General features: G+C 60.1%; 2 protein-coding genes across 2 annotated transcripts; both read right to left on the reverse strand.

Annotated features, from left to right (window-relative positions):
• Positions 1 to 1053: 1053 nt before the first annotated feature.
• EFNB3 (ephrin B3) lies at positions 1054 to 15379 on the reverse strand. The gene is made up of 5 exons (XM_067553897.1): positions 15261 to 15379; positions 9695 to 9987; positions 4733 to 4825; positions 3831 to 3935; positions 1054 to 2830 (listed from the first exon to the last, which is right to left on the reverse strand). Exons 1-5 carry the CDS (start codon positions 15377 to 15379, stop codon positions 2430 to 2432), a joined length of 1011 nt encoding a protein of 336 aa, XP_067409998.1. The 3' UTR covers positions 1054 to 2429.
• A 4968-nt stretch (positions 15380 to 20347) lies between these two features.
• WRAP53 (WD repeat containing antisense to TP53) lies at positions 20348 to 27765 on the reverse strand. Its single transcript, XM_067553911.1, has 11 exons — positions 27644 to 27765; positions 26909 to 27205; positions 26625 to 26723; positions 26142 to 26250; positions 25756 to 25844; positions 25442 to 25532; positions 25060 to 25192; positions 23928 to 24136; positions 23322 to 23425; positions 21711 to 21854; positions 20348 to 21382 (listed from the first exon to the last, which is right to left on the reverse strand). The coding sequence occupies exons 2-11, from the start codon at positions 27178 to 27180 to the stop codon at positions 21187 to 21189; spliced, it is 1446 nt and encodes a 481-aa protein (XP_067410012.1). The 5' UTR covers positions 27181 to 27205; positions 27644 to 27765; the 3' UTR covers positions 20348 to 21186.
• Between the last annotated feature and the right edge of the window lie 175 nt (positions 27766 to 27940).

Consider the following 27940-nt stretch of genomic DNA (forward strand, 5'->3'; position numbering starts at 1 on the left):
GGTCAGGGGGCGGGGGGGTCTGAGCTTACAGGCTGCTTTCCACAGCAGGAGGAAAACGAGACCTTATTGAGATGTGACCCCAGGTGACCCCCGGCTGGCTGTGCAGATCTGGCAGCATTTCTCCCCCGCCCCACTGAGACATCGCTCCTGGGGGGGCAGAATGGGGGGGGCGGGAACTTGTGGTTTGGAACAGGGCGAGCAACGTGCCAGGACATCTGGGTTCTCGGGGAGGGGAGTGGGGGCTAGTGGGTTGAGCGGGGGGGGGGCTGGGAGCCAGGACGCCTGGGTTCTGTTCCAAGTTGCACACCTCCTCCCCCCCACCCCCTCGCTACAGCTTCTGCAGCTGTTTGCGCCTCCATCCCCGTCCTGTCGCGCATGGGGCCATTATGGGAACGGATCTGACAGCAGCCGGCGCAGCCCCCCCCAACCTTCCCCCGCCCCAGGGCCGTGTCTGTCCTGTGCACCACGGATCTAATGAGGATCCAGCGCCCCGTCCCTGCAGCCCCTGGGTGGGTGGGGAGCACGAAGGCCTGAATTTCCCAAGACCTAGATCCTGCTGCTGGTCAACATTGCTCAGCTCAGCTGAGAACAGCAAGGGCCCCCCCTCCAGCCCCCACATTGGGGTGAGGCCCCATGACAAGGGCTGGGGAGATTCTTTGGGGAAAAGGAAGAGAGAGAGGCCAGGCCAGGGGGTCGGGGAAGGGGCTCTCCCCTCGAGGGGGTGTACAGATAGACGGACAGACGGACAGTGGGGAGATTTGAACCCAAAGCCCCAAAGGAAGCAGAGACCCAGGCCAGGCGTGGTAACTTTTGGGCTCCAGGCTGAACTGCACCCGGCCCAGTTCCGTGGGTACCGTGAGCCAGGGGGGTGAGGGGAGTGACAGGGGGCCCAGAGGGAGCTCCGAGAACGTGGCGCTGGGGGCAGGCATCAGCCCAGAGCCCCCGGGGTGGCTACGGGAAAAGCTGGAGGCGGTCCGTAGGAGGGCCCACCCCCACCTCGGCGCCATCGGGTTGGACGGCCTGGCTAGCCCAGGCCTAGCCTCGCCCCAGCAAAGCAATATTTGCACCCCGGCTCGGCGCTGAGCAAGTCACCCCTTCCCCGCCTCTCTGAGACGCTGCCAAGCTCCAGCTCCTGGAGTCTCTTGCACCCAAGCCATGTAAATCGCTTCCGTGGCTCTTCCCTGGCCCCTCTCTGGCTCAGTGATGTTCTCCTCGCACGGTGGGCCCCAGAGCCGGTCCCGGCAGCTGTCCCGCCGTGCCTCCGCCACAGCTTTTTCAACATGCCTGGCCCGCAGAAGACAGGCCCCCTGCTGCTTGGACCCTAGATCAGGCCGTATTAAAACGCTTATTGCTTGCTTTGCACCCAGCCTCCCAGATGGCACCGTCCTCTTCATTATTAATGTTTCCCCCCAGCTCTGCAACTCAGATCCCGGCTGGGATTATGGTGTCTCAGCTCCCCGCGCCGGGCAGGTCACGATTCACAGGGACAATGGCTTAAACCCAATTAAAGGTGCGTTGACGCCTCTTCCTGGTGGAAAACACTTTCCCGTGAGACAAGGCCTGAGATGAAATTTCCCTTCCCTCTTTCTCACATGACTATCCAGAGTCATGACTACCCCGCCCTCCTCTGGGGGGCATGAAGATCCCCCCTTCGTGAAATCACGAGGAAAAGGGGGAGGGGGAAGAGACGGCACGAAATAATCAAAGGAATCTGCACGGATGCACAAGAACTTCTATAATGGACGTGATCGGACAGTAAATTCCACCAACAAAGCTAAGAAATTCTCAGGTAAAAAAAAAAACTTCAGTAAAGCCCACAAAGATCCTGTCCCGCCCACCCCCTCTCCTGCGCCTCAGAGCCATTTCTGTCCCGAAACAGGAAGTCCCACCCCCTCCGGAGTCTCTGCTCCTCGCCTCACTTCCTGTTGGGCGATACATCATTTCCTGTGGTGGAAAAGTTCGCTTCCAGCAGAAGGCGTGGTGTGTGCTTGAAAAGTGATGAGGCCCGTTGTCCCCCGTACCTCCATGGCGGGCCCCCCACCGGGCGAAAACATCTCTCTGATCTGGGGTGGGGAGCCGACAGCCATTTTGTTGAGTCACATTTTAAAACAGTTCAATAGAAAAAGGCCCCAGGCGGCTGAAATGGTTTCTCCCCCCCCCAATCCATGCGAACAGGGGTTAGGCAGGGGTGGGAGATTAAACCCCTCCCCCCGGGTCCTTAGGACTAAGGGGAATCTCCAGAAGAGGGCTGATCCCCCCCCACCATTCCACGACGTAACACAGTCACTCCTGGCCTGCTCCCCCCCCCAGACGTGTGGGGGCAGCCTCCATCAGCAGGGCAGGGGGCTCAGCCGTCACTCCGCCGAGAGCCCAGCGCCGGGAAGCGCGCGTCCATGGCTGGGGGGAGGGGAGGGGACCGGTCCCCCCCCTCATACTTTGTAGTAGATGTTGGCGGGGCTCTGGGGCGGCATCTCCTGGACGATGTAGACAGGGTGCCCATAGTCTCCGCTCACCTTCTCGTAGTGGGGGCAGAAGGCGCCGTCCGAAGTCCGGAGCGGGACGATAATGTCGCTGGGCTCTGACCCGTTGTTGTTCCCCCCCCCACCGACACCCCCCCGCTTGGGGCTGCCCAGGGCGCCCAGCGACAGGGGCGGGTGGCGGCTCTCGCTGTGTTTGGCCCGCCGCCGGCGCCAGCAGACAGCTCCCGTCACGCCAGCCGCCACCAGGGCCACCACGGCGGCCCCCCCCGCCGCCCCAGCCACCACTGGCACGTTGGACTGGGGCAGGGGCCCGTTCGCCCCCCCCGCCGGGCCTGTCGCGTTCCCAGTGCCTGTGGGGAAAGAGAAAGGGAGAGAACCCAGGCGTCCTGGCTCCCAGACCCCCCCCCCACTCTAACCACTAGCCCCCACCTCCCTCCCAGAGCCGGGGAGAGAACCCAGGAGCCCTGGCTTCCAGCCCCCCTGTTCTAACCACTAGGACCCACTGCCCTCCCCCTCCATATACATGCTGGCAGCTGCTGACTGGCTGAGTCCAGGGGGTTCTGAGCCCTGCGTGTCTGTCAAAGCCAGTTAACAAAGCTAATTGTCTGTTTGACCACTCTCCCTTCCGCCCCAGCCCAGGACACCTGGGTCCTTACGAGTCTTTACCACCATCAGCATCCATCAGACTCAACCCCAGCCGCCCTTTGGGGGGGGAACAAAGCCAAACGGCCATTAACACCTTCACAGCTGTGGGGGGCAGCCCTGTGCCCCATTCCCTGCCCCCCTGAGCCAGCCAGTGCCCCACCCTGGGGCCAGAGGGGAGCTGGCACCCCCCAGAGGGGAACATCCCTGTGTCGTGTCTCCCCCCCCGGCCTTGATTTGCAAATCTAGGCACCGACTGTTTCGGACTCAATTAAAGACCCAGCGGACTGGAGGCAGGAACGAGACGGGTCCCACCTGGGGCAGGCGGGGGGGGGGGTGTTAAATGGCACCAATCCTGCCTAGGGCAGGGGGGCTCCCCTTTTCCTCACCAGGATATCACCCCTCCATAGAAAATAACCCCCCATCTCTGCTGGTGCCCCTCACTCCTGACCCGCAGCCCCCACTAGCCTGGTCCTGCCCCCCCATCTCTGCCGGTGCCCCTCACTCCCGACCCGCAGCCCGGCCCTGGGCTGGGTCAAAGGGTTGGGGGGGAAGGAAGCCAGGACTCCTGGGTTCTAGTCCCAGGCACCTCTCCCATGGACGGTGACTTTGGCTGTCCTAGGGGCAGCGACAGAGCAGAGAGACGGACTCTGGGTGTGGGGCAGGGACCCCCAGTGCCGGGTGTGGGGCAGGGGGACAGCTCCCTACCTGCGCCGCTCTCCTGGCCGAGGTCCGTCCCGCCCAGCGTCCCACGGGCCTTCTCGGACGCCGTCTCCAGCCCCGATTTCTGGGACTTGGAGCCCGTGCTGGGATCTGGGGGGGCAGAGAGACACATGGCGGGTGACAGGTGCGCACAGAGGCTGCATTCACCAGTGCCGTCTAGGGGAGTCAGGATCCCGCAGATCCGCTGGTGCCCCTCACTCCCGACCCGTCCCCCCTGCTAGCCCGGCCCGGCCTGGGGGGGGGGTTGAGAAGGTTGAGCTTTGGGATTGCTCCTCCCCACCCGAGCACAGGCTGCCCCACAGGCTGGGGGTCGTTCACTCCACTTAGGAGCGGAGGGTAAAGGCGTCTAGGGGAGTCAGAGCCGGTTTTAGCAGCTGCCAATCACGTAGCCGGCTCCTCCCCTCCCCCACTCGCTATTTCCCCCCCCCCAAATCATGCGGCGCTAATTAGCTCTTTGGAGGGGCTCATCAGCAGCAGCAGGAATCGGCCAAATCAAGCCGGAGCCAGGAGAAAGCCAGGGAGGGACTCGCTCCCCAGCGCCGGGGAGAACCCAGGTGTCTGGGCTCCCAGCCCCGCCCCCTGCTCTAACCATTGGACCCCCCTCCCCTCCCAGAGCCAGGGAGAGAACCCAGGCATCCGGGCTCCCAGCCCCCCCCTGCTCTAACCATTGGACCCCTCTCCCCTCCCAGAGCCAGGGAGAGAACCCAGGCGTCCGGGCTCCCAGCCCCGCCCCCTGCTCTAACCATTGGACCCCTCTCCCCTCCCAGAGCCAGGGAGAGAACCCAGGCATCCGGGCTCCCAGACGTCCGATTCATGCTCCCTGCAGCCCAGCGCCCCACAGGGCTGCCCCCCGCCCGCCACTACCCTCCCCCCATTGTGTGACTTACGCTGTCCCACTTTCAGGGCGACTTTCATCCCCTTGGCCAGGCAGGCGCCGCCCTGGTGGTTCTCCAGCCCCTCCCTGGTGCCGTCCGACGTGGCTGCGGGGACAGAGAGGGGCTGTCAGTGCCGGGGGGGCCGAGGGGGGCCTTAGCACTGAGGCAGAGTTGGTGGGAGGGCAATGTGTGTGTGTGTGTTTGCACTGTGTTGTGTGTGTGTTGCACCGTGGGGTGTGAGCTGCTCTGTGTGTTGCACCGTGGGGTGTGACCTCTGTGTGTTTGCGCTGTGTTGTGTGTTGAACCGTGGGGTGTGACCTCTGTGTGTGTTTGCGCTGTTTTGTGTGTGTGTGTTGCACCATGGGGTGTGATCTATGTGTGTTGCACCGTGGGGTGCGAGCTGCTCTGTGTGTGTGTCAGCTCCCTGTCACATGGGCTGTGTGTGTTGGAGTCCAGGTTGTGCTCTGTGTGTGTGTCTCCATGCGGACTGTGTTTGGTCTCTGTGTGCTGCATGTGTGTGTTTGTAAACATGTGTGAGCCCTGAGTGTGAGCACCTTGTTGTCATCATGTAGAAGCTGCAATTAGATGCCGGCGCTTATGGCTTCAGGTCCCAGAGCAGTGATCACACACACACACACACACACACACAGATCACGCACCCCCAGATCACACACACACACACACAGATCACACACACACGCACACAGATTACACACACAGAGATCTCTCATACACACAGAGATCACACACACACCTCGATCTCTCTCTCTCTCTCACACACACACACAGACACAGATCACACGCACACACAGAGATCACACACATGCACACCTTAATCTCTCTCTCTCTCTCACACACACACACACACACACACACACACATAAGGTTTCTGGGCTGGGAGGTCACCATTATGCTGCTCTTAGCTAATCACAGCCTGGCCGGCGCTGACAGACAGACAGATGGACCCCGGACAGACCCGCCCACCCCCCAACAAGATCCTAACATGGTTCCAGTGCCAGGAGCCCCCCCTCCCTGCACAGGACCCAGGAGTCCTGGCACCCAGCCCCCCTTACCCCGCCCTGCTCTAACCCATCAGCCCCCCACCCCCCTGCCAGAGCCAGGGAGATATTTGGGATTAGAGCAGTGGGCGAGCTGGGAGCCAGGACTCCTGGGTTTTCTCCCAGGCTCTGGGAGAGGAGTGGGGGCTAGTGGTTAGAGCGGGGGGCGGGGGGCTGGGAGTCCATTAGGAGGTCAGTGCTGACGCGGATGGAGCAGTGGGGGTGGCCCGGACGCCAGGGTCCCCAGGGAGTGGGGGTGGGGCACGTGCATGGGGTGACGGGTGCCAGGGGGCGCTGCCAGGCCGTCACATCGGGTTAGCCATGCATGGCTGGGCCCTTTCATCGCCCGCACTGGGTGGGGGGCGGGGGCTCCAAGAGTACGGCAATCTGGGCCACCCCCCCAGACATCCCGCCCCACGGACACCCCCCAGAACCCTGCCCCCAGAGCCCCCCCCCGGCCCTCCAGATGTCCTGGACAGCCCCCCACGGTGCCCTGTCCCCCCAGAGACACCCACAGCCCCACTCAGGGCAGAGACAGCCCCCCCACCCTCTATATTCCCTCCTTGGCCTGCCCCACAGATACCCCACATGTATCTAACCCTGACAGGTCTAGCACTGAGCAGGCCAGATCCCGACCCCACCCCACACAGCTCTGCCCCCCCCATCACAACCACCGGCCCCATGGCCCACCCCCTTCCCCCACCACTAGGCCCTTCCCTCTCCAGCTCTAAGCAAACATCCCCCGCCCCCTCCCCAAATGGACCCAGGAGTCCTGGCAAAAGTTCTGTAATAAACTGGAGCAGGGTGGCTGGTTACACAGAGACCCCTTGCCCAGCACCAAGATGCAGCCACCTCTGGGGTGAGGCGGCTGGTTATTTAGGGGCCCCTTGCCCCACGCTGAGATGCGCCCAGCTCTGGGGCGAGGCAGCTGGTTACATGGGGACCCCTCACCCAGTGGTTTCCGGTTCTGTTCCTTCCTGTCCTATTTGGCTCTGGACCCCCCCCGTCCGCCCCTCCAAGTCCGTCGCTTGCGCCTGGCTGGGCAGAACAATCAACTGACAAGAATCTGGGTCAGCGGCGCCAGCTCCTCCCCCACCCACCGCTCCCCTCCCCCACCAGCCCTTCCCTTCCCCCCACTCACCTTCCGCCCCTGCCAATCCGCCCCCCCCCATCCTGCCATCTCCCCTCCCCCAGTTCCCTCGGCTTCTCTCTGCCCCTCCCCACAGTTATGCCCTGCTGGGATTTCCCCCAAACCCCTTCACTGATGAGGGAGGTGGAAAACCCTTCTCACAGGAGGTATCATCTCCTGACCCTCCCCCCCATAAACCCAACCCCCCCGTGCCAGCAACGGGGGGGGAATAGACAGAATGATGGGGGGCAGAGCTGGAGGGGTGGGGGAGGGGAGGGGTGCAAATGGGAGATGGGGAGGGGGCAGGCTGAGGACCTAAGCTCCCCTCCCCCCAGGTCACCCGCACCCCCAGCACTTCCTGGCCCACCCCTTCTCTGAGCCCCCCCCACAGAGCCCCCCTTCCCCGCGTGGGAGGGGGGGCCGCAGCCCCTCTGGGGTGGGGCTGGGGGGAGCTGGGGGGGCCAAGGTTGCCGAGGCACCGTTGCCAGGGTGCCAGGAAGTCACTGGTTTGTCGGGAGACAGTTGCCATAGCGATGGGGGACAGACCACCGGGGCCTGTGATGGGAAACTGGAGGGGGGGTTGGGGAGGGCTGCCTACCCCGCTAGTGAGGGGAGCCCCTGTGCAGATGGATTTCCTCCCCCATGGGGCCAGGATCTTCCCCCTCCGTGTCTCCCCTCCCCCCTGGCCCCCCCATGGGACCCCACTCATTCTAACTGGCCCCTCCCCCCACTCTCTTCCCCCTTTCCTGCTCCCCCCAGCTCCCCCTCCCCCCAGTGACCCAGGTGTGCACATGCTCATGCACACGCGCACACGTGCAGCAGCTGCCAGGACGAGCCCTTTCAGAGGCCTTGTGCCGTCCTTGCGGCTGGGGCTGAGTGTGCAAGGGAGGCAGTGTGCACAGGCGAGAGGGCGTGTGAGGGCCTGTGGGTGGCATAGGAGGCAGCAACTGGTTGTGTGAGTGTTTGTGAAAGGGATCAGGAGAGTGTGCAAGGAATTGAGTGTGCGATGGACCATGGGAGTGTGCAAGGGACCAAATGCTCACACCATCTTCGCACACAGGCCCAGTCAAGCATGCAAGAAACTGAACACGCATGTCGCATGTGTCTGCAGGAACTGAGTGAGTGCGAAGGTGCAAGTGAGCGATGGACCACGGGAGCGTGTGAGAGACTGAGAGTCCATACCGTTGTGTGAGCACCTTCCTGAGTGAGCGTGCAAGGATGTGCGTGCATGCAGTGAACTGAGGCATGTGTGTGCAAGAAGAAGTGGGTGTGCAAGTGGGATGTGCACAGGACCAAGTGGGCCAGGGCCCAAATGCGCTGACAATGAGTGTGCAACGGAGTGCGAGGCAAAAGGGTTGGTGTACAAAAGTGGGGGAAAGATATGTGCACGTGGGTGAGTGTGCAAGGCGGAGGTGTGCAAAGAATGGAGGGGCTGTGCAAAGGACAGTATGTGTGAACATGCACACAAAGGACTGAGTGGCCAACTGTGGGCGAGTGTTAGGGAGAAAGGATGGGACCATGCAAGTGTGCAAGCCAGGGGGCCAGAGTGCAAGGCACTCAGGATGAGCGAGGAGGTGAGTGTGCAAGGAGGTGAGCGTGCAGTGGAGGCAGGACACCGAATGAGGCTCCAATACTAGGGGTGGGTGTGCAACAGTGAGCAGAGAGATACATCCAGTCGTGTCTCTCTGCGCACGCTCCTCTCTCACATCATGCCCTTGCACATCCCGCATGCACTCACTCCCTTGCACACGCACTCCCAGTGCACACACATGCCCTCTCACATGTAGCGCATGTGCACCTTTGCACATGCTCCCGTGATTGCACTGGCTCATCTCCTTGCACGTTCCCTGGCTCGCATGCGTTCAGGCCTTTGCACGCTCAATTTGCACATCCATGCTCATGCATACGCACCCCCTGGACTGTGCACCCTCGTACATGGGCCTGTTCCTGCTTCACCCCATGCACTTGTACAACTAGTGCACACATGCTCAACCCCTCGCACACACCCACAGCTCTCTGCACACACCCATCCCTTGCACACATTTCCCCTGTGCATGGAGCCTCGCACACTCACCCCTCACATGCAAACACCCTATAAAGCCTCCTATTGAGAGGCTCTGTCCCAGGAAAACACCTGCCCACCCCCAGGGGACAACATCAGAGTTGAGGCGGGGGTCACCCCATGGCTCCAGCTCTGCCCCCCAACTCCTCCACACTCACCCCAGCCACGGCCTGTGGAGTTGGGAGGGGCCCAGGGCCAGGCTAGCAGGGGTTGCAGGTCGGGAGTGAGGGGCGCTGCCAGGGCTGGGGTTTGGGGCGCAGGAAAAGCCGACAGATGCCGCCGGCTCGTGGGAGGCGAGTGACTGACTCAGCGACAAACAGCGTGGGATGGCAGGAGACAGACAGACAGAGCAAGGGACAGATTGTGTTGGGGGTGGGGGGGTGTTGCTGGATTTCACAATGCAGAGAAGATACAGGAGCAGCCCCTCGAGATCCCAGCTGCCCGACTCCCTCTGGGGACAGGACGGGCCTGTCCCTGAGATCCCTCGCCTGGCGCTGAGGGGCGGTCACCTCTGGGGTGGGGCTGGCTGTTTCTACAGGGATCCCTTGCCTCTGCTGAGCCCCAACCGCCCCCCCAGAGCTGGGGAGAGAACCCAGGCATCCTGGCTCCCAGCCCCAACCACTAGCCCCAGCTCCCGTCCCAGAGCCAGGGAGAGAACCCAGGCGTCCTGGCTCCCAGCCCCCCGCCCCCAGCTGGTGAGAGGACCCAGGCGTCCGGGCACTCACTGATGATGTAGTAGTCCTGGTTGCTCTTGAACTCGTGGCCCCACAGGTTGGGGCTGTACTCCTGGAACTTGATGGTGAAGCGCAGCTCGCGCTCGGGCCGGTCACAGGTCAGCAGCAGGTTGGGGGCATGGAGGGTCTCGCAGGCCCGGGCCTGCTCCGGCGGCACCAGGTAGAGCTTGTAGAACTCGTACTCGTCCGTGGAGAAGGGGCCCGGCGGCCGGGAGCGTGGGCAGATCAGGTCCAGCCGGTCGCCGATCTGGGGGTACAGCACGTAGCCCCCCTCACCCTGGAACCTGCCGGAGACACAGCGTCAGAGAGGGAACCAGCCAATCAGTCAGCCCCCCAGCCAGCTCTGACACGGGCTCCGGGTCTGGGGTGATGGACGCTGAGACACGGGCCGCGCACCCACACCTCGGCTTCTCTGTCTACGGAGACGCAGCCCCCCCGGCCTGGTCCCCGTGGGTAACACATGGACCCTCGCCCCTTTGCTGAGGCCCCATCCCTGCCCCGGGGCAGTCACCCAGAACTCCCGCAGCACCCGGAGACGGGGACTGAGAAAGACCCCAATCAGCCACCTCTGGGGCGGGGCGGCTGGTTAGCCAGGGACCCCTCGCCCAGCGCTGGGATGTGGCCACCTCTGGGGTGGGGCAGCTTGTTATATGGGTCCCCTCACCTGGTGCCAAGATGCGCCCACCTCTGGGATGAGGGAGTTGTTTATACAGCCTCCCACCGCTCCCCCCGTGCTCTAACCACTACACTCTCTTTCCCCAGTGTGCAGTCCAGTCAGACTGAGATTTACATCCCACCTGGGGCTACAGGAAATTAACTCAGCTGCCCCCCTCTCTTCAGATAAAAATTCAAGAGACCCCAGTCATGCCCCCCGTCCCGGAGCAGGTTCTCATTAGCCTCTCTGAGAGCGACCCCCTGACTCAGTGCCTTCTAATCAAACCTCTAACACCTCTGAGCACTCACCTGGTGCTGAGATGCAGCCACTTCTGGGGTGGAGAGCAGCTGCTAGTCTAGGGGGCTAAAGGAGCAGGGCCTGGAAGCCAGGACACCGGGGTTCTCGGGGAGGGGAGAGGGGTCTAGTTAGAGCAGGCGGGGCTGGGAGCCAGGACTCCTGGGTTCTATTCCCTAGCTATGCCAGTGTCAGGGCTCGAATCCAGGAGTCCTGACAGCGCTAGCCTTCGCCCCAAGAGTTAATCTGCTGCATTTTTCCCTTGCTAGAACAGGATCCCCTGATCAATAATTGTTCTGTGGTTCTGGGGAATTAACCCGGCCTTTCCTCGGGCAGGCCAGCCTGGGATGACGCTGTCACGGCCCCGCAAAGCCGCACCGAGCCTTCACGCATCGACACCGGCCCGAGCCAAACAGCACGCCAACAGCTGCTCCCCATATCCAGCCCCCCATGCGCTTCCTCCCCAGAAAATATCCCGCCACGCCCCAGCTGGAGACCTCAGATCTCTCTGTCCCAGCGCCAGCTAGTGGGTAGCCCTCATAAGTTACCTGGGCACAGAGACCGCCAGCGATTCGAGGGGTAAAATCATTCACCAGCTGGCCTGGTGCAAAGACCTTTATTCGCGCGAGACACTGGCTTTTTAAGCACGAGGCCACGTTGATTGAACTGAGCTGGGCAATAAATTCTCTGTCCTTCCCACTGGCACAAATATATTCAGTAAAATCCACTGCTTCGAGCTCCGTTGGCACACAGATCTGTACTGATCTGAGGGGCAGCGTGTTTGCAACCTACCTCTTTCGTAAGAGGCCTCGATTTTCGGTACGCGGGCACACCACCGCAGATGTTTTGCCGTGCACAGCGGCTTTAAAAACGAGGCCTTCCGATGAAACAGAAGCGGAGGTAACTTCGAAAGTAACCAGCACACAGACCGGTCCGGCTCTAAAATCTGACCGGTGGACATCAAAACATCTGCCCTGTGTCATTTGTAATAAGGACAGACCCCCAAAAAGATTGGCCTATTAAACTCTGTGCTCGCTCTGTTTAATAAGAGACACTAATTTTCAGCATCCTGGCTCTTCGATCAATATTGACCCCTGGCATTATGTTTCCCTTCCTGACTTTAAGCAAGCTAGGATTCACGAGGAATAATGCCACGTGCTTTGGAGGAGGTGTTACAACCTCGGGGGCGTCAGAACTTTGTTATTAATTAGGAGGCCTTCGTTTAAAGGGACAGATCAGCAGATTTAATAGGATCTTTGGAGCGAGTGACACCTTTTTAAAAACCCCTCGTGATGACTGGGGAGAGCAACGAACGGCCCTTGCTTTCACGATGTCTTTTCCGGTCCTTCTGGCCTGGGTGCCTATACGTTATCTGAGCGTCTTCCAAACCAGGCTCGCGGCCCGGGGTCGGTGTAAACACGAGCTCGTTCTGCAAACGGGACACACCAGGGTTTTCACTGGGGGGAAAAAAACTGGCCCTTTTTCAGCTCATTCGAAATCGGCCGGTGGATTCTTCTGCCGGAAGGTGAAAATCTTCGCATCAACCCGCGCCCGAACTGGGAATATTTGAGGGTTACGCAAGAATGGCACAAGAAAACGTCCGCGGGCGGGGGAGGAAGTGTTGTTTTTCCGCTTGGTTTCCCAAGGCCCTGGGGAATTCTAACGGGAATGGGACGCAAAGGCAAGCCACAGGAGTCTGCTTAGAGAAAGCTCGCCCCCCCGTCCCTCCCTGAGCCCTCGAAAGGGACAGAGAATCAGTGCAGAGCTGGATGCAGACAGGGAGAAAACTGACGTCTAGCTGGACTTCGGGAACCTGAGCGCAACAGAGGAAGAAGGTGCAGTAAAGGTTGCAAACCCTGTCGGGCCAGTATTTGTCCCAACGACCAGATCTCCAGCCAGGGGCCGGGGGTGCCGCGCCGCAGCTCAGCAGCGGGTGGAAATGGGTGTCAGGCCGCTGACCATCTGGGAAGCGCGCGAGAGAAGCTGGTTTGCATGGAGTCCTTTCCCTCCTCTCCGGACTCATGGCCCGGGTCTCTAGGTTCCAGATCTGCCAACCCCCTACTGCACACACACACACAAACACACACGCATGTGGTCCTTGAACTCTGCCCTTTTGCAAAACGCTGAGAGAAGCCACGAGTTCCAAGCTCTGTCCACACTATGAACGGCCACATGAGAGGAGACTGGTGCGAGGCGAAGCAAAGAGCGCTTGGGGCCAAAATGTTCCAAGGGGCCTAAGAGGTTTAGACACCTTTCAGCGAGTCCCAGGCTGCAAGGGTCCAGCTCTCCGAAGGAGTTTAGGCACCTAACGCCCCTTGATTTAGCCTAATGGACCAAGTCACGTTTGAAAAACGGGACACAGCGTATGGGGCATTTTTTTTTTAAGCCTTTACAAATTTTCTAGCCCTAGCCCGGTCTGCGTTTTCAGGCATCTTAATACCTTTAACAATCGGTGTGCGTGTGTGTGTGTGTGTGAGAGATCTGAGTGCGTCCAGAATAAACTCCTCGGCAAGCCTGCTTTGCTTTTCTTTACAGGAAGAAGGTGGCTTAAAAAAATAATTTGCAACCTTTATTTCCCCCCCCCTCCCCCACCCACACACACACACACACACACACACACACAAACTCCCCAAGAGACAGCAAAATTGGTCCTCGCACGCCAAGTCAGCCGACAGCTAATCTGGTATTTTCATTTTTTGCCTGGCGTGAAATAAATAAATAAATGTTAAAAATAAAGCGTCCTCTTTCTTTTTTTTTTTTTTTTTTTTTTAAAGAAGGTGTTCCCGAGCATTTTAAGATACACACACACACACACACACACCCCTTTGGAGATGGGGGAATGAAAGAAAGGAATCAATCACACAGAAAGCGGAGAGCGCAGTCAGAAAAAATCCCTCTCCCTAGATCTTTAAGGCGGCTGGAAGACGCGCACCCCCTTTTCGGAGTGTGGGGGGGCGTGTGTGTGTGTGGAAATGATTTAGACAAATAGGTCCATTAGCTGGAATATGTATTTGTTGCTAGGAAGCGCTGACACATGCTGATGGAAGTAATTGTAGCATTTGTGAATCACAGTTATGCTCCATATTTCTGGCAAACAGCAGCGAACCAGACGCTCTGCCTCCACGCTTGCAAATACACTGAACCCCCTGCGCCCCCCCAAAAAACTTTGTCCTTTTCTCCATGTGGGAAGGGGATATTGATTTAGTCAGGGCTGCGTTTGCTGCAAGTGCCAGCAGATGCAATCGGCTCTTCTAGGTTGTGTTCTGTGGGTTAATACCTCCAGAAGGGAGGAAAATATATATTATAGATGTATAAATACCCCCCCTTCCCCCACAATTGTGGTTAGAGAGACATGCCTGCTTTGACCTACTAACGTTGTGGTCTGGAAACACTCTCTGTCTACAACAAGCTGAGTTCAGGTCCTGTCTGCCTGGGCTGTGATCGAAAATGAAAATGTATGTAGGCTATCCAGAGACACACAACACACAGAGCAAACACACACAACCCAAGACAACTTCAAGAAGCCGTCCATGTAGGTCTGGAGAAATCCATACATTCGACACACACCCCCACGGACTAATTTCAAGGGGATCTCAAACTCCGCACACACACACACACACACACAACTTTAAGAAGTCACCAGTATAAATCCAAATAAACACACACACATTAGCTACACACACAGAGAGCATAACTCATTTCTAGGCGATGGCACAGAGCCCGCACACACACAGATTACTAACTTTAAGAAGCCACCACTATAAATACACACTCACCATTAGATACACAGACACTTTATACACCCACACACATACACCACAACAACTGAAGGCACTAAAAACAACACACACCGCTAACTTTAAAGGCACACCTTTCTACACACCCAACACACCGAGAACAACTCATTAAAAAAAGCCAAATGCACACAAAACCCTAAGTTCAAGAGGCTATCAAAATTCACACATGCTCTTTCTTTCCTGCACAAACTTCCCTAAAACACCAGAATCTCTCTCTCTCTTTCTCTCTCACACACTCACACACTCTCCCTCGCCCTCTAACTTCAAAAGGCCACCAGATTTCTTGCCTTAAAAACCCACCACCTCCCCTTTAAAATAAAAACACAGATTTTTTCCTGAATTTTTAAAAAATAATAATAAAAAAGACAATGAAAACTACCCCCCGCCCTCAATTTTATAGTCTGATTTTAAATAAAACATTGTCCTAGATTGGAGGGGGTGAGGATACAAAGTCACACTTTCTGAGAATTCCCACACCTCCCAAAAGAGGTTGACTGAAGAGGGGTAAAGGGCCCGGAAAGTTTTAAGAGCGGGTTTAAATTTCAGCCTTCTGGGGTGAGACTGACACAGGCGTGTGGCCATCGATTACACCTGCAATTGACTGGATTAGAACAAAACAACTTGCAATTTCTTGTTCTCTTCACTCCTCCCCCCCACCCCCCACCTCTGAGATTTGCATCAGCAAAAAATAATCCCAACGAGCAAATTAAATCTTGGGGTTCCTTCCAGCCCCCCCTCCCCCCACATCCAGCCCCACTTTAGATCAGGAAAAGCAGCGAGCAAACTAGGCATTTCCCCCTCCCCTGCTTACTTCTTGTTTGATGTATTCCAGTAAATAGGCTCCAGACTAACAGCTGATATAATCCACCACTCCGGCAGGGAAAACAGTAGCCCCATATAGAATCCAAGCAAAGAAGTCCCCAGTGCCATGACTGCAAAGGAAAGGAAATTAAAAAAGGCTCCAATTTTTTACCCGTCTTCTCCTGGCTGGTTTCTTCTCCAGAATCACACACCCCCCGAGGGGGGAAAAAAATCAAAAATTGAGCCGACCCCACATTCTTAGACGTTCCCTCCCCGACCCTTCTCTGCAAACCCTTGGTTGGATAAAGTTTGATGAATCCTTTTTCTGCTGGGATTTTTCATGCAAGCTCTGGAAAGTTGGGGGGGTGGGGTGGGTTTGGGGGCTTTTTGTGTTTTTTTTTTTCAAACTCTTAATGCAATCTGCAGAGCTGAAGCCAGCATTTGGACAAAAAAAAAACCAAAACAAAAAAACCCCCTAGATCTGTGCAGGGAGAGAGAGAGAAATCTCATCCACTTCTCTGATGTGTCTTTCTGTTCTGAGCTCCTGAGTTGGAAGGGCACAATGTTGTGAGACGCAAAGGGGGGGGGGGGGAATGCAGGAATTCATTTGAAAGCACCCCTGGAATCCTTGTCTTTGGCTAGATGGGTTTTTCTTTTTCTTTTCTTTTTTTTTTTTTTTTAAAGGCTCAGCCCTGAGTAACTCCAGAGATGAGCCAGAGAATGGAAGTAAGTGAAAGGAGGAGGAGAAAAGAAGTGGTGACTGTGAAATACTGGAGAAAAGAAAGAGACACAGGGGCGCGCGCGCACACACGCACACACAGAGTGTGTAGGATCTGGAGTCTGGACTTGGCGGAAGATCTGGAAACAGGATTCAGGTATAAAATTCCAGGCAGCGAGCAGCGGCGTTCACACACACACAAAACAACAGCGAAAGCAAGGGAGGTCACTTGAAGACAGGAATATTTGCAGCTAAATTCTCTCTGGCTCTCCATCTTCCTGTCAGGACCAATGAGAGCAACAGGGCCTTTGACAGAAAAAGAGAGAAATCAGGGTCCTTTTCCCAGTCAGCAGAGAAATGTCTCGCAGACTAGACTGGCGAAACGCTCAGCGAGGCTCTTTGTGTGTGTGTGGAGGAAAAGGTGGCTTTGGGTTAGAAAGTCCCCCACGGATCTGGTGGGTGAGAACATTGTGGGGCAGGAAGCTGGGGATTTGGAAATTGTTTTGGACGGGAAAGTGACTTTAAAAACAAACCCCACCAAACCTTTTTATTTCTCCCCCCCAGATCTGGTCGGGTTCCTTGGCTAGTTGGATCTTCTTGGCCAGACAGTCTGGCAGGAAGGAGTGAGTGGGGCCTTGGGAAGATACTTGCGAAGGAAATAGTTGTGATGTGGGATTTCTCAGGGAGCATATCGGGGCAGGGGAGGGGGGTGGATCGATTAAAATAAAAGCCCAACCCTCAATGGCCACATTCGCTGGAGCTGATGCAAGTGGAAACTGCGGCTTTTGAGATCCTTCACCCTCAGCTTTGCTGGGGCATTTCAGTGCCATGACTTGGCAGGGGTGGGAGGAGAAAGGGGAGGCAATTTGAGTGAGAAGCCAGGGATTTGAAGGCCATGTCTGACCCGTGGGTCCGATTGCTGAACACGATGCAGGCCGGAGAATTTCCCCGGGCGATGCCTGCCTCGGGAACAACTTGTGGCTTGCAAACTCTCTGGGAAGTCCTTTGGTGGGGGGGAAGTGACAGCCGGGATCTCTCCGTGAGATCAGTTTAAGGGCAGCAGAGTTTCCTCAAACTGGCGGACGCGCTGGGCCCCGGTCTTTCCCAAGTGAGGAGTTGCCCAGGGGGGCAGGAGGGGGGCATCGTTTTCCAGCGGGGATCTTGGACCTGACCTCTGGAGCGCACGGGAATTTCTTGGCTCTCCAGGTTCCCAGGATTTGGGTTTTCAGGGGCTGGTGGGGAGAGTGTGGCAAAAAGGGGAAGGCAGGGGGGGAAATGAGATTGAGGAGCCTGGATTCTGCCCCTGGCGTGGGGAGGAAAAAGGGGTCCAGTGAGTGAGTGTCAGAGCTCAGAATGGAACCCAGGCATCCAGGCTCCCGAACCACTCCCCCCAACTCTACCCACTAGCTCCCACTCCCCTCCCAGAGCCGGGGAGAGAACCCAGGCGCCCTGGCTCCCCACAGGCACGGCCGAATCAGCCTATCCCCAGATTTGCTTCGGGACGCCTTTGATTTGGAGGCAAATCCTTGCAGCATTTTGCTCCCAGCCCCGTCAAGCCCCCGACACCCCCCGTGGGGCAGGCGCCGGCTGGCAGGACTTCACGTTTCATAGCTGCCCCAGCCCTAAGCAGACAGGGAGACCAGGGAGTGGGGCAGGAGACACGTGGGGCCAGCCCCATAGCCCTAGGGCGGCGCTAGGGGGCACTGGGCTGCAGGGAGTGGGGCGGGGGGGGGTCCAGCAGGGGTTGATCTCCCCTGGCAGTCTGGGCTGGCCCCACAGCAGCACTAGGGGCAGGGGTGTAGTGAGGGGGAGGGGCTGTAGTCCACTTAGGGGGTACCGGGGGGGGGGGGGGGTGATATTTGCCAATGCAAACAAAGGCTGATGGCACCATCTGGTGGCCCAATGGGTCGCTGCAGGGAGCTGCCCCACAGCGCCCCATGCTGGGAGAGGCCCCCCCTTGTACCCTGCCCCACATACTCACCCTCTTGGGGAAGCAGCATGCCCTCCCGGGCCTGGTTGCCTGCTCATGGGGGAAAGAACGGTCTCACTCCCTCCACCCGGTGACCCCCCGAATCCCACAACCGCCCCCCCCCCGCAGGGGAGCCGGGGGGTAAGGCCAGCGCTGTGTGGATCTGGTGGCGGGGAGATGGGACCGTGACCGAAATGCTGAGAAAGGGGGGAAATTAAATTGTGTTATGGATGCGGGGGGGGGGGGGGGGAGGGGGGAGGAGAATGGGCGATCCCAGCCTGTTGTGTGTCATAGTCCCTGTACTGCTGAGATGGGCGAGTTCTCAACAAGTGTCATCTCCAACAATGCTGAAATTGTCATCTGCTCTCCCCCAGGTTAATTAGTTTAGTGCATCAACCCTCCCTCCCTCCCTCCACAAATACCTGAACCTCTTGGCTGAGAGAGACCCTACAATAATATTAGTATAGGTCTTTTGAGCACACTGGGTGCTTGTGTCTTTTTGGTATTATAGGGGCTTTTGAACACCAGCTGTGGATGGTACTTTGTGATTGTAGGGTCTCCTGGGCACGTCTGGTGGTTTGTTATTGTAGGGTCTTCGGGGCACATTGGGCACGTTTATTGTAGGGTCTCCTGGGAGCACCAGTATGCAGCCATGAGGGGCGTCAGAGGCCCTCTACGGCTGCGTGTGCCCGTTTGTTGTTATAGGGCCACCTGCAATGAGGCAACCACAACTGACACCCCGTGCTCCGTCTGTGCATCCCAGTGAGCCCCCCCGCCCCCTCCAATGGAAACGAAGCAGGTTCCTGAGGGAGTGGGCACTGTTGTTGCCCCCGCAGTCTGTTATTGTAGGGTCTCCCAGGGCACGGTTGGGGGCGGGAGGGGAGCACTGAGCAAACGCACAGATGCCAGCACGCGCACACACACACACGCCCCATCTCCACGGCGCTGGCTCAGTTTACATGGTTGCCAAGCGACGCCGCAGCCAGGCAAGAATTCACACTCTTGACAACACAGAATGGGGCGAGGTGCCAATCCCGTCCCCTCATAGCATCAGCTCCACGGGGCTAGTCAGGTCTGTCTCCCCCATCAGGTCAGAGCAGGGTGCAGCCGGAGGGCAGTGGAGACTAGTGGTTAGAGCGGGGGGTTCTGGGAGCCAGGACTCCTGCGGTCTACCCCAGCCCTGGAAGTCGAGGTCCTGTGTGTGCTGCAGTTTCTTCTCCGGATAATGTCCCACCCACAGCAGGTCTGTTTCCCAGGGTGTGTGGGGTGTTAAGAGTCCCACAGACAACACCGTGGGGGCTCCCAGCGGTGCCGGCAGAGCTGATGGTCTGGGACACACCACCCTGGGCGGCCCGTGGCTGCTGGCAGCAACCGTGGCTTAGATCAGCCGGGCCAAGAGCCCTGAATCTAATGTGGCCAGGCCGCTGGAGCTGGTTCCCCCTGAGAGGCGCCCTCCCTTCAACCCACTAGACCCCACTCCCCTCCCAGAGCCGGGGAAAGAACCCAGGAGTCCTGGCTCCCGGCCCCCCCTGCTCTAACCACTAGCCCCCACTCCCCACCCGGAGCCGGAGAAAGAACCCAGGAGTCCTAGCTCCCGTCCTCTCCCCCTCCCAACTCTAACCACTAGCCTCCACTGTCCTCCTCAGGCAGGGTCCCTTTAAGGATACAGGTGGCCCTGCCTGGCTGCCCCCTATTCCCAGCTTTGTGACATCACAGGAGGTTGCCGTGGCAACCAGATGCGGCTGGAAACAGGAGAGCCAGGTGGGGCAGGCAGGGGGCCCAAGCACCAGACACAGGTGAGCTCTTAAAGGGACCCCAACAGCAAGAGAGGAGTGAGGGGGCGGCTGGCTACACAGGGATGCAGCCAGCTTGGGGGGGTGGCTGGTTGTACAGGGACACCTCGCCCGGCACCTGGCTGCAGCCACCTTTGGGGCACATGGTTATACAGGGATGCGGAGATGAGATGCAGCCAACTCTGGCTGTTTATACAGGGACCCCTCACCCAGCACCAAGATGCAGCCACCTCTGGGGTGGGGCAGCTGGTTATCCAGGGATCCCTCACTCAGCGCCCTGCTGCAGCCACCTGTGGGGCGGGGGGGCTGGTTATCCAGGGATCCCTCGCCTGGCAATGAGATGCAGCCATCTCAGGGGTGGGCACAATGGTCTAGACCAGGATTCCCGCCCCCCGCTGACCCATTCGAGTCCACTCCCCTCCCAGGACCCTGAACAGAACCCAGGTGTCCTGACTCACATCCCCCCCCCCCCGCCCCCAGTAACCTTTCGCTGGACACTCCTGGCCCCCACAGCCCCCCCCCCCACACACACACAGCAAGAGCTATTTATCCACCTCCAGCTGTGTTTGGACAGCTGCGGCCAAGACAAACCAAGCCCGGGCCCGGCCACAGACGTCGCCTCTGGGGTGGATTTCACATGCCTGGGGTGGAGGGGGGGTGTGACTGATGTCCCCCCCGTTACTGGGACAACTGGAACGGCCGGTTCCCATACTGGGATGCAGGCTGGCCCCGTGCACTAGGCTATCCATGAGCAGGGATAGATTTGCCCCCGCATCCGTCTTCCTTTTCTTTGGAGAGGGGGACTTGCTTCCTCATGCGGGTGGTGGAGGTGGTGGAGAGCGGATTTAAATTGCCCTCCCCCCCGCTGTTTGTTACGGTAGGGTCTCCCCTGGGGACACCATCACCTCATACCTTGTGTTGGTGTCGGACAGCCAGACGCCGTGGGGCATTATGGTAGGGTCTCCCAAGGGGGCACCAGCGCCCCATAAGCGCTGTTGGTGTCGGGATCGGACAGCCACATACCATGGGGTGTTATTGTAGGGTCTCCGCTGGGGCACGGTAGCCTCATAAATGGGGTTGGGGGAGGTCGGGCTACAGCTGGGGACACCGCCACCGGGGAGAGGGGGTTGTTATTATAGGGTCCCTCAGCTGGCAGCACCTGCTTGGATGTTCGTTATGGTAGGGTCTACGCCGACGGGGGGAGGGGGGAGTGCAGGGGACACGCACAGACCGCAGTGGGGCTGAAGCAGATCAAAAGTAAGACGGGGCCGGATCAGAACCGGTGCCCACCCCTGCCCCCTTGTTTACCCACCCTCCCAAAAACAACAGAGGGGGGGCACAGAATCAAAACGGGTTTTATGGCTCCCCCCGCCAGCGAAGTTACGAAGCTGCATCCATCGCCCCCCTCCCCCCAGCCCAGCCCCCCAACTCAGCGCAGCCCGGCCAGGAGGCAGCCTCACGTGGCCAGGGAAGCAGAGTCAGGGCCCCCGCCCTCCGCGCACCACCACAGCTGCAGGCAGTTCTGGCTGGGGGCCGGGCGGTGGGGGGAGCTGGAGCCCCCCCCCTCCTCGTCCTCTTCGCCGCTGGCGCCCGGCTCCGGGAAGGCGCGTTGGCCACTGGCACTGGCCAGTAATGGCAGGCTGGGGTGCAGGCTGGAGCGGGGGGAGACACGGTCAGAGGGGGGGCCACCGGCCACGGCTAACCCCCTCCCAGAGCCAGCGGAGAACACAGGCGTCCTGGCTCCCAGCCCCCCTGCTCTCACCACCAGTCCCCCCTCCCCTCCCAGACCCAGGGGGAGAACCCAGGCGTCCTGGCTCCCAGCCCCCCTGCTCTCACCACCAGTCCCCCCTCCCCTCCCAGACCCCGGGGGAGAACCCAGAAGTCCTGGCTCCCAGGCCCCCTGCTCTCACCACCAGTCCCCCCTCCCCTCCCAGACCCAGGGGGAGAACCCAGGCATCCTGGCTCCCTGCCCCACGGTACCTGATCCCGTTGACACAGTCCCGCAGGGCCTGGAATTGCAGCACTGGCTCCAGCACCGGCTCGGGGTCTCCGGTCGGGGGCTGAGTCGTGTCCCACGCCGAGACCAGCCCCTCCGTGCTGCCACTGAGCAAGAACCGGCCACTCCTGGGGGAGAGGGGGAGGGACACAACATCCGATCGCTGCCATTAAGGCCTGCGGGGAGGGGGGGAGTCCCTGGGCTATAACCCCACATCCACTAGGACGCCTGGGTTCCATCCCCGTCATACGGGCTGGCTTGGGGGGGGGCATTTAGTATATTGGGTGACATCAGTATGGCAGAATCACACTAATCCACGTGGGACGTGCCGTGTCAGGCACTGTTCGGAAGGTTGCAATGTGCTGGGTACGATGACGACACTGGTGTTCACGTGTGACGTGTTGGAGATGTCTGCCTTTCAAATTGTGCTGCCTGCCCAACGCCCCAGCTAGGAAGGCTGCGGAACAATGGCCTGCGTAATGGCCCATTGAGGTCTCCCAGGTGCACGGGGCCCAGAGGGAGAGGCCAGCATCACCACTGAGTCACCAGAACCTGCTGCCGGGACTCGGGACTCCATGGCAGGCAGCACACCTGATGAAGCATCAGGACTGTCCCATGTGACTATGGACCCCAGGCACACCGCAGGAGTCACCAGGATTGGCCCATGTGACTCTGGACTCCATTTTGGGTCTGGTGACTGCCCACAGGCCGCATGGCCGGAGGAGGGGGTTTATAAGATCAAGCCAGAGAAACCATTTTGTCTTAGTTCCTGTCCAGTCTGCAGACACACACCGACCTCTGGACCAGTTCATCTTGCAACTGCACCGAAGGACTCAGCCCATCCAGGTACTGGATGTGAACCAGAGGGAACTACACAAGCTGCAACTCCACAATTCTTCTAGAAACCTGATGTACATGGAATTCAATCCTTTGTATATCTGTGATTCACTTTAACCCTTGAACATTTCTCTCCTGGTTTCTTTCTTTCTTTTTACAATAAACCTTTAGTTTAGACACTGAAGGATTGGCTGCCGGCGTGGGATTTTAGATAAGATCCAAACTTGTGTTGATCTGGTAACTGTGGCTGACCCTTTGGGGTCAGAGGGAACCTTTTCAGTAAAGAGCACCGAGTTCTAGTAACTGGTCTCTTTGCTGGACCTAGTGCCGATTTGGGAGCCTGGAGCGGAGATGCAGTGAAGGGGCCTGTGGGCATTTGTGGACTGGCTTCTTGATATCCAGTGTGGGGAATCAGAAGCAGTTCGTGGCTGGTTGGGAAGCCGGGCTTCAGTGTCACCCACCAGCGTGGGGAGAATCTGCTCTCCTTTTGCACCCTGCCCTGACCTCGGCATTATCAGTTGGCTGCCCTGGGCACAGGACGTATCACACCCCCGCCCCCCCGCCGATTACAGAACTCCCGGTCTGCAGAGCCCAAGGAAGGCGCATGAGCCCCTCTTCTACCCACGGGGGAAACTGAGGCACAAAGGAATGTGCCGTGGGTCACACTTAGAATGGCAGGGATGTTGGGGAAGGAGATAAAGGGTCCCAGTCTGCCCCTCCCAAGGAATGGGTCTCCCCCCAGGGCGGGGGCCACTCACGGCTCGAGGTCGAAGTAGAGGCGCTGGTTGGTGGCCACGCTGCGGCGCAGGGAGAACAGGGCACAGCCCGGGTGCCGCAGGTCCCAGCACAGGATCTCGGGGTCCTGGGGAGAGATTGGGGGGGTCACACACCACCAGAGAACCCCACAGCCCCAGACTCCACCCCCAACCACATAGCAGCCCCACCCCTGGGCTTCCAGAGACCCAAATGCCCCCCCCCGCCAGTATTCCAACACCTAGGCTCCGCCCACAGTTGTTCTGAGCCCCGCCCTTTAGCAAGACCAGGCTCCTCCACAGCTGCCTTCTAAACTCCACCCCCCCCCCCGGACCTGCCCCCCCCCCCGTCTCAGCCCCGCCCCTTAGCAACCCCAAGATTCCAGCCCCTGCTTCTCAGCCCCGCCCCCCAGTGCTGCGCCCTAGCAGCATTCCAACGCCCAGGCTCCTCCCCCAGCATGCCCAGGCTCCGCCCCCAGCTTTCCTTTGAGCCCCGCCCCCCGACTCCACCTACTCCACACCTAGCAGTATTGCAATCCTCAAGGCCCCGCCACTTCAAGCCCTGCCCCTACACCCCCCCACCCCCTTCACACACCCACCCCCCCCCCCCACCATGCGCCCGCCGGTGAAGAGGCGCTCGCCATCGGGGGAGAAGAGCAGGTGGGTGACGCCGCCCTGGTGGCCCTGCAGCACGGCCAGCGGCGCACCCTCGGCCCGCGAGTACAGCCCCACCGTCTTGGAGTAGGAGGCGCAGGCGTAGAGAGGCTGGGCCGGGCTGAAGGCGATGCATGAGATGATGCCGCTCTGCCCTTGCTTCTTCACTGCGTGGCGGGGATTTGGGGGGGGGGGGGGGGAGAAGAGACGGGGACTAGGTTAGAACTGCCAGGCGACTTCCCCAAACAGGCCCCACCCCCAGGCAATGCTCCCTCCTTTCAGTCTGGTGGCATTCACTCTGGAACCTAATGGTGGCGGTCTGGAAATGCTGTTGGCACAGTCACTATGGGAGGAGCTGGGTTTCACCCCCTTCATGCACGCTGCCTGCCTGCCTGCCCTCCCTCCCGCCACAAACCCCAGCCGTGTGTTAACTCTGGGGCCTACCGATGGCAGTACACCACATCGCTGTTTCACTACACAGAGGAGGGGGGGTCACCCCCCCCCACCACACACACACCCCGGACCTGAACCACCCCTTCAAACCTTGGTGGCAGGTTAACTGTGGAGCCTAATAATGGCAAAGACCAGCCAGATGATATTTCACTGGAGAAAGGGCTTGATGCTGATTTCCCCTCTTCCCCCGGCAAACCCCAGTGGCACGTTAACTCTGAAACCTAGTGTTGGCAAAAGGGGCTGATCCCTCCCTCATGCACACCCCCAGACTGCCTCCACTGCCAAGCCTCAGACCTAACAACAGTGACAAATTACAATCTCTCCCCAGATGCCCCAGGATCACCCCAAACCTGCTGGCCCTGACTCCGACCTCTCCAGCCGGCCACACTTGCATGTTACCTCTGAAACCTAACGATGACCTGGCTGTTCATTTTGGGGCAGGCTCTGGGAGGGGGCGAGACCATCAGCTGGGATAGGGGAGACAACACTCCCCTGCAGATGAAGCCCAGAGGGGTAGGAAACAAGGGACTCGCAGGCTGTGGGGGGCCCCTGGATGCTCCCCCCTCCCAGGGCAGGGCGATGTGGGGGGAGCCTGGTGCCACGCCAGCAGGCAGAGGGGGGCAGGGGGTACTCTCACCGAAGGTGGGCCGGATCTCGCACACCCGACCCGGTCGCTCCGTGTCAAACACCCGCACGGCCTTGTCCAAGCCGCAGAACAGCTGCGACCCGTCAGGGCTGAAGCAGAGCGAGTGAGCAGCCGTCAGCTCATCCTGGGAACACACACAGGTAGGGGGTCAGGACGCCTGGGTTCCCTCCCCAGCTTGGAGGGGGGGGGGAAGGGAGCTAGTGGTTAGAGCGGGGGGAGGGCAGGGGCCTGGGAGCCAGGACACCTGGGTTCTTTCCCTGGCTCCAAAAGGAGGTGCAGTGGTTGAAGGGGGAGGGGCTGGGAGCCAGGACGCCTGGGTTCTCTGGGGGGAGGGGGGGGAAGCAGGGGGCCGTGCGCCGTGCTCTGTACCCACCAGGTGGTCGTAGCAGCGGAAGGTGGCCCGCAGGTGCCCATGGAAAGCGTCCCACACGTGGATGGGGTTGTCACGGCTGCTGCTGGCGAAGCTGCGGGACAAGGGGGGGTGCGGACAGGTGAGGCAGACAGGTGGGGTGGGGGGCAGGGGGAGGAAAACGCCTCCCTCACCGGCATGTGCTCCATCCCCCAAGCCAGCCAGCCCCCGCCCTAGGGGACGGGCCCCGCACCCTGTTCCCTGCCCCCCCCCCAGGATGGGGCCGATGGGAGCCCGTCACTGGGGGGTGTTCTCGAAGGGGGGGCGGCAGCATTTACAAGCAGGTGGGCGGCTGGGTGGAGCTCATCAGCGGGAACCAGCAGTAGTCGTAGATGGTGTCTCCCTCGGCCATCCGCAGCACCGGGCCCTGGGGGGAGACAGACCCACGGATGGGGTGGTCAGGGAGCCCCCGCGCACGGCAGAGAGGGACAAAAAGCGGGAGCCAGGACTCCTGGGTTCTCTCCCTGGCTCTGGGAGGGGACTGAGGGCTAGTGGTCAGAGCGGGGGGCTGGGAGCCAGGACTCCTGGGTTCCATCCCTAGTTCTCAGCAATTGGGGGAGGGAGATCCTGTCCTTTTAGGGACTACCCTCCCCCCCACGTTGCACCAGTACAGTTCCACCCCATAAAGACACCTTCCCCCCCGTTCCCGCTCCCCGCCCCCTACCATCTCGGACATGGCCCCCCATTCCTGGCCGTAGAGCTCCGGGGGCAGGTTGTATATGCGCAGGGTGTTGTCAGCGCTGTTGGTCAGGAGACAGGAGCCATCCGGGGCCCTGCGGAGAGGAGGGCACAGCCAAGCCATCAGGGTGCCTCACGCCCCTCTCCGAGCTGGGGAGAGAACCCAGGCGTCCTGCTTCCCAGCCCCGCCCACTCTAACCACGAGCCTCCCCTCCCAGAGATCAGTTAGAAACCACCCCCGTGCCTCAGTTTCCCCTCCCACCCTTTTGTATTTAGGCTGCAGGCCCCCCAGGGAAGGATTGTCCGAGGGTCCGAGCAGCGCCCAGCCCATTATGTGCAGCACAAGGCAGCCTCCCCCAGTGCGAGGGATCTATGGGGAGCCAGCTGTCCCCCGCACCCTCCGTCACCCCAGAACAGCCCCCACCTTCCCACTCAGTAGCTCCCGCCTGGGCCCTGCCCAGTTTCCTACCACTTGCAGCCCTTCAGGAAGTTCTCCGGCACGCAGGCGTATTCGCCCCAGGCGCCCGTCAGCAACTTGGGGGGCTGAAGAAATTCATAGCTCGGCAGGCTGGGGGAGAGAAAGGGAGACGCTGGTACAGAGAGGGCTCGGCCCTCCGGCTCTAACCACTATCCCCCACTGCCCTCTCAGAACCAGGGAGAGAACCCAGGCGTTCTGGCTCCCAGCCCCCCGGGTTTAACGGTGGTGAACCAGGCCACTCCAACTCAGCCTGTACAGCGCCTGGCACAACGTACTAGTACTCCTCCTCCGGCGTCCCTCCTCCATCCTCCGCTGCTTCGCCGCTTCTTCCTGCCAGCCCCTCCCCTCCGGGGGGCTCTGCACCTCGCCCCCCCTCCGGTCCAGGCGCCTCCTCCCGGGGCCCCCCTCCAGCTGCATCGTCTGGGGTGGCCCTGTCCGCGGGCCCAGCCAGCCGGGCGGGGGCTGGGGCTAGGGCGGGGCTGGCGGGCGAGTCAGCCCCGTCCCCGGCTGACCCGGGAGCGACGGCGACCCCTGGGCCCTCGGTCATGGGGGGGGAGAGGGGGCGCGGGTGGCTGCCAAGAAAGGAGAAAAAAGGGGTTAATTGCGGGGAGAAAACCCGGGAGTCCGGGCTCCCAGCCACTAGCCCCCCCTCCCAGAGCAGGGGACAGAACCCCCCCTCCCAGAGCAGGGGACCCCCCGCTCTAACCACTAGCCCCCCTCCCAGAGCAGGGGACAGCTCTAAAGCCCCCCTCCCCCGCTCTAACCACTAGCCCCCCTCCCAGAGCAGGGGACAGAACCCCCCCCCCGCTCTAACCACTAGCCCCCCCTCCCAGAGCAGGGGACAGAACCCCCCCGCTCTAACCACTAGCCCCCCCTCCCAGAGCAGGGGACAGAACCCCCCCGCTCTAACCACTAGCCTCCCCCCCCAGAGCAGGGCAGAGAACCCAGGAGTCCGGGCTGCCAGCCCACGTGTCTGCTCGGGTCTTTCCAGCTGTTCTCTGGGCTCTCACCTGGGGGGGTACAGGAAGAAGGGGCAAGGTGGGGAGTGGAGGAGCCCATTCTTTCTCCCGGCGGGGGGGGGGGGGTGGAAGGGCCTATTCTCTCTCTCTCCCAGAGGAGGTGGAAGGGTCCATTGTGTGTGTGTGTGTCTCTCCCGGAGATGGGGGGTGGAAGGGCCCATTGTGTCTCTCTCCCGGGGGGGTGGAAGGGCCCATTCTCTCTCTCCGGGGGAGGCACGTTACCTCCTGCGGTCTCTGGCTCCTCAAGCAACAGCACGAGCCGCCCGTGGGCTGGCGGCGGCCATGACA

This window comes from Emydura macquarii, unplaced genomic scaffold (assembly GCF_026122565.2).
Source record: "Emydura macquarii macquarii isolate MOO-44397 ecotype Brisbane River unplaced genomic scaffold, CSIRO-AGI_Emac_v2 contig_306, whole genome shotgun sequence".
NCBI classification, from domain to species: domain Eukaryota; kingdom Metazoa; phylum Chordata; order Testudines; family Chelidae; genus Emydura; species Emydura macquarii.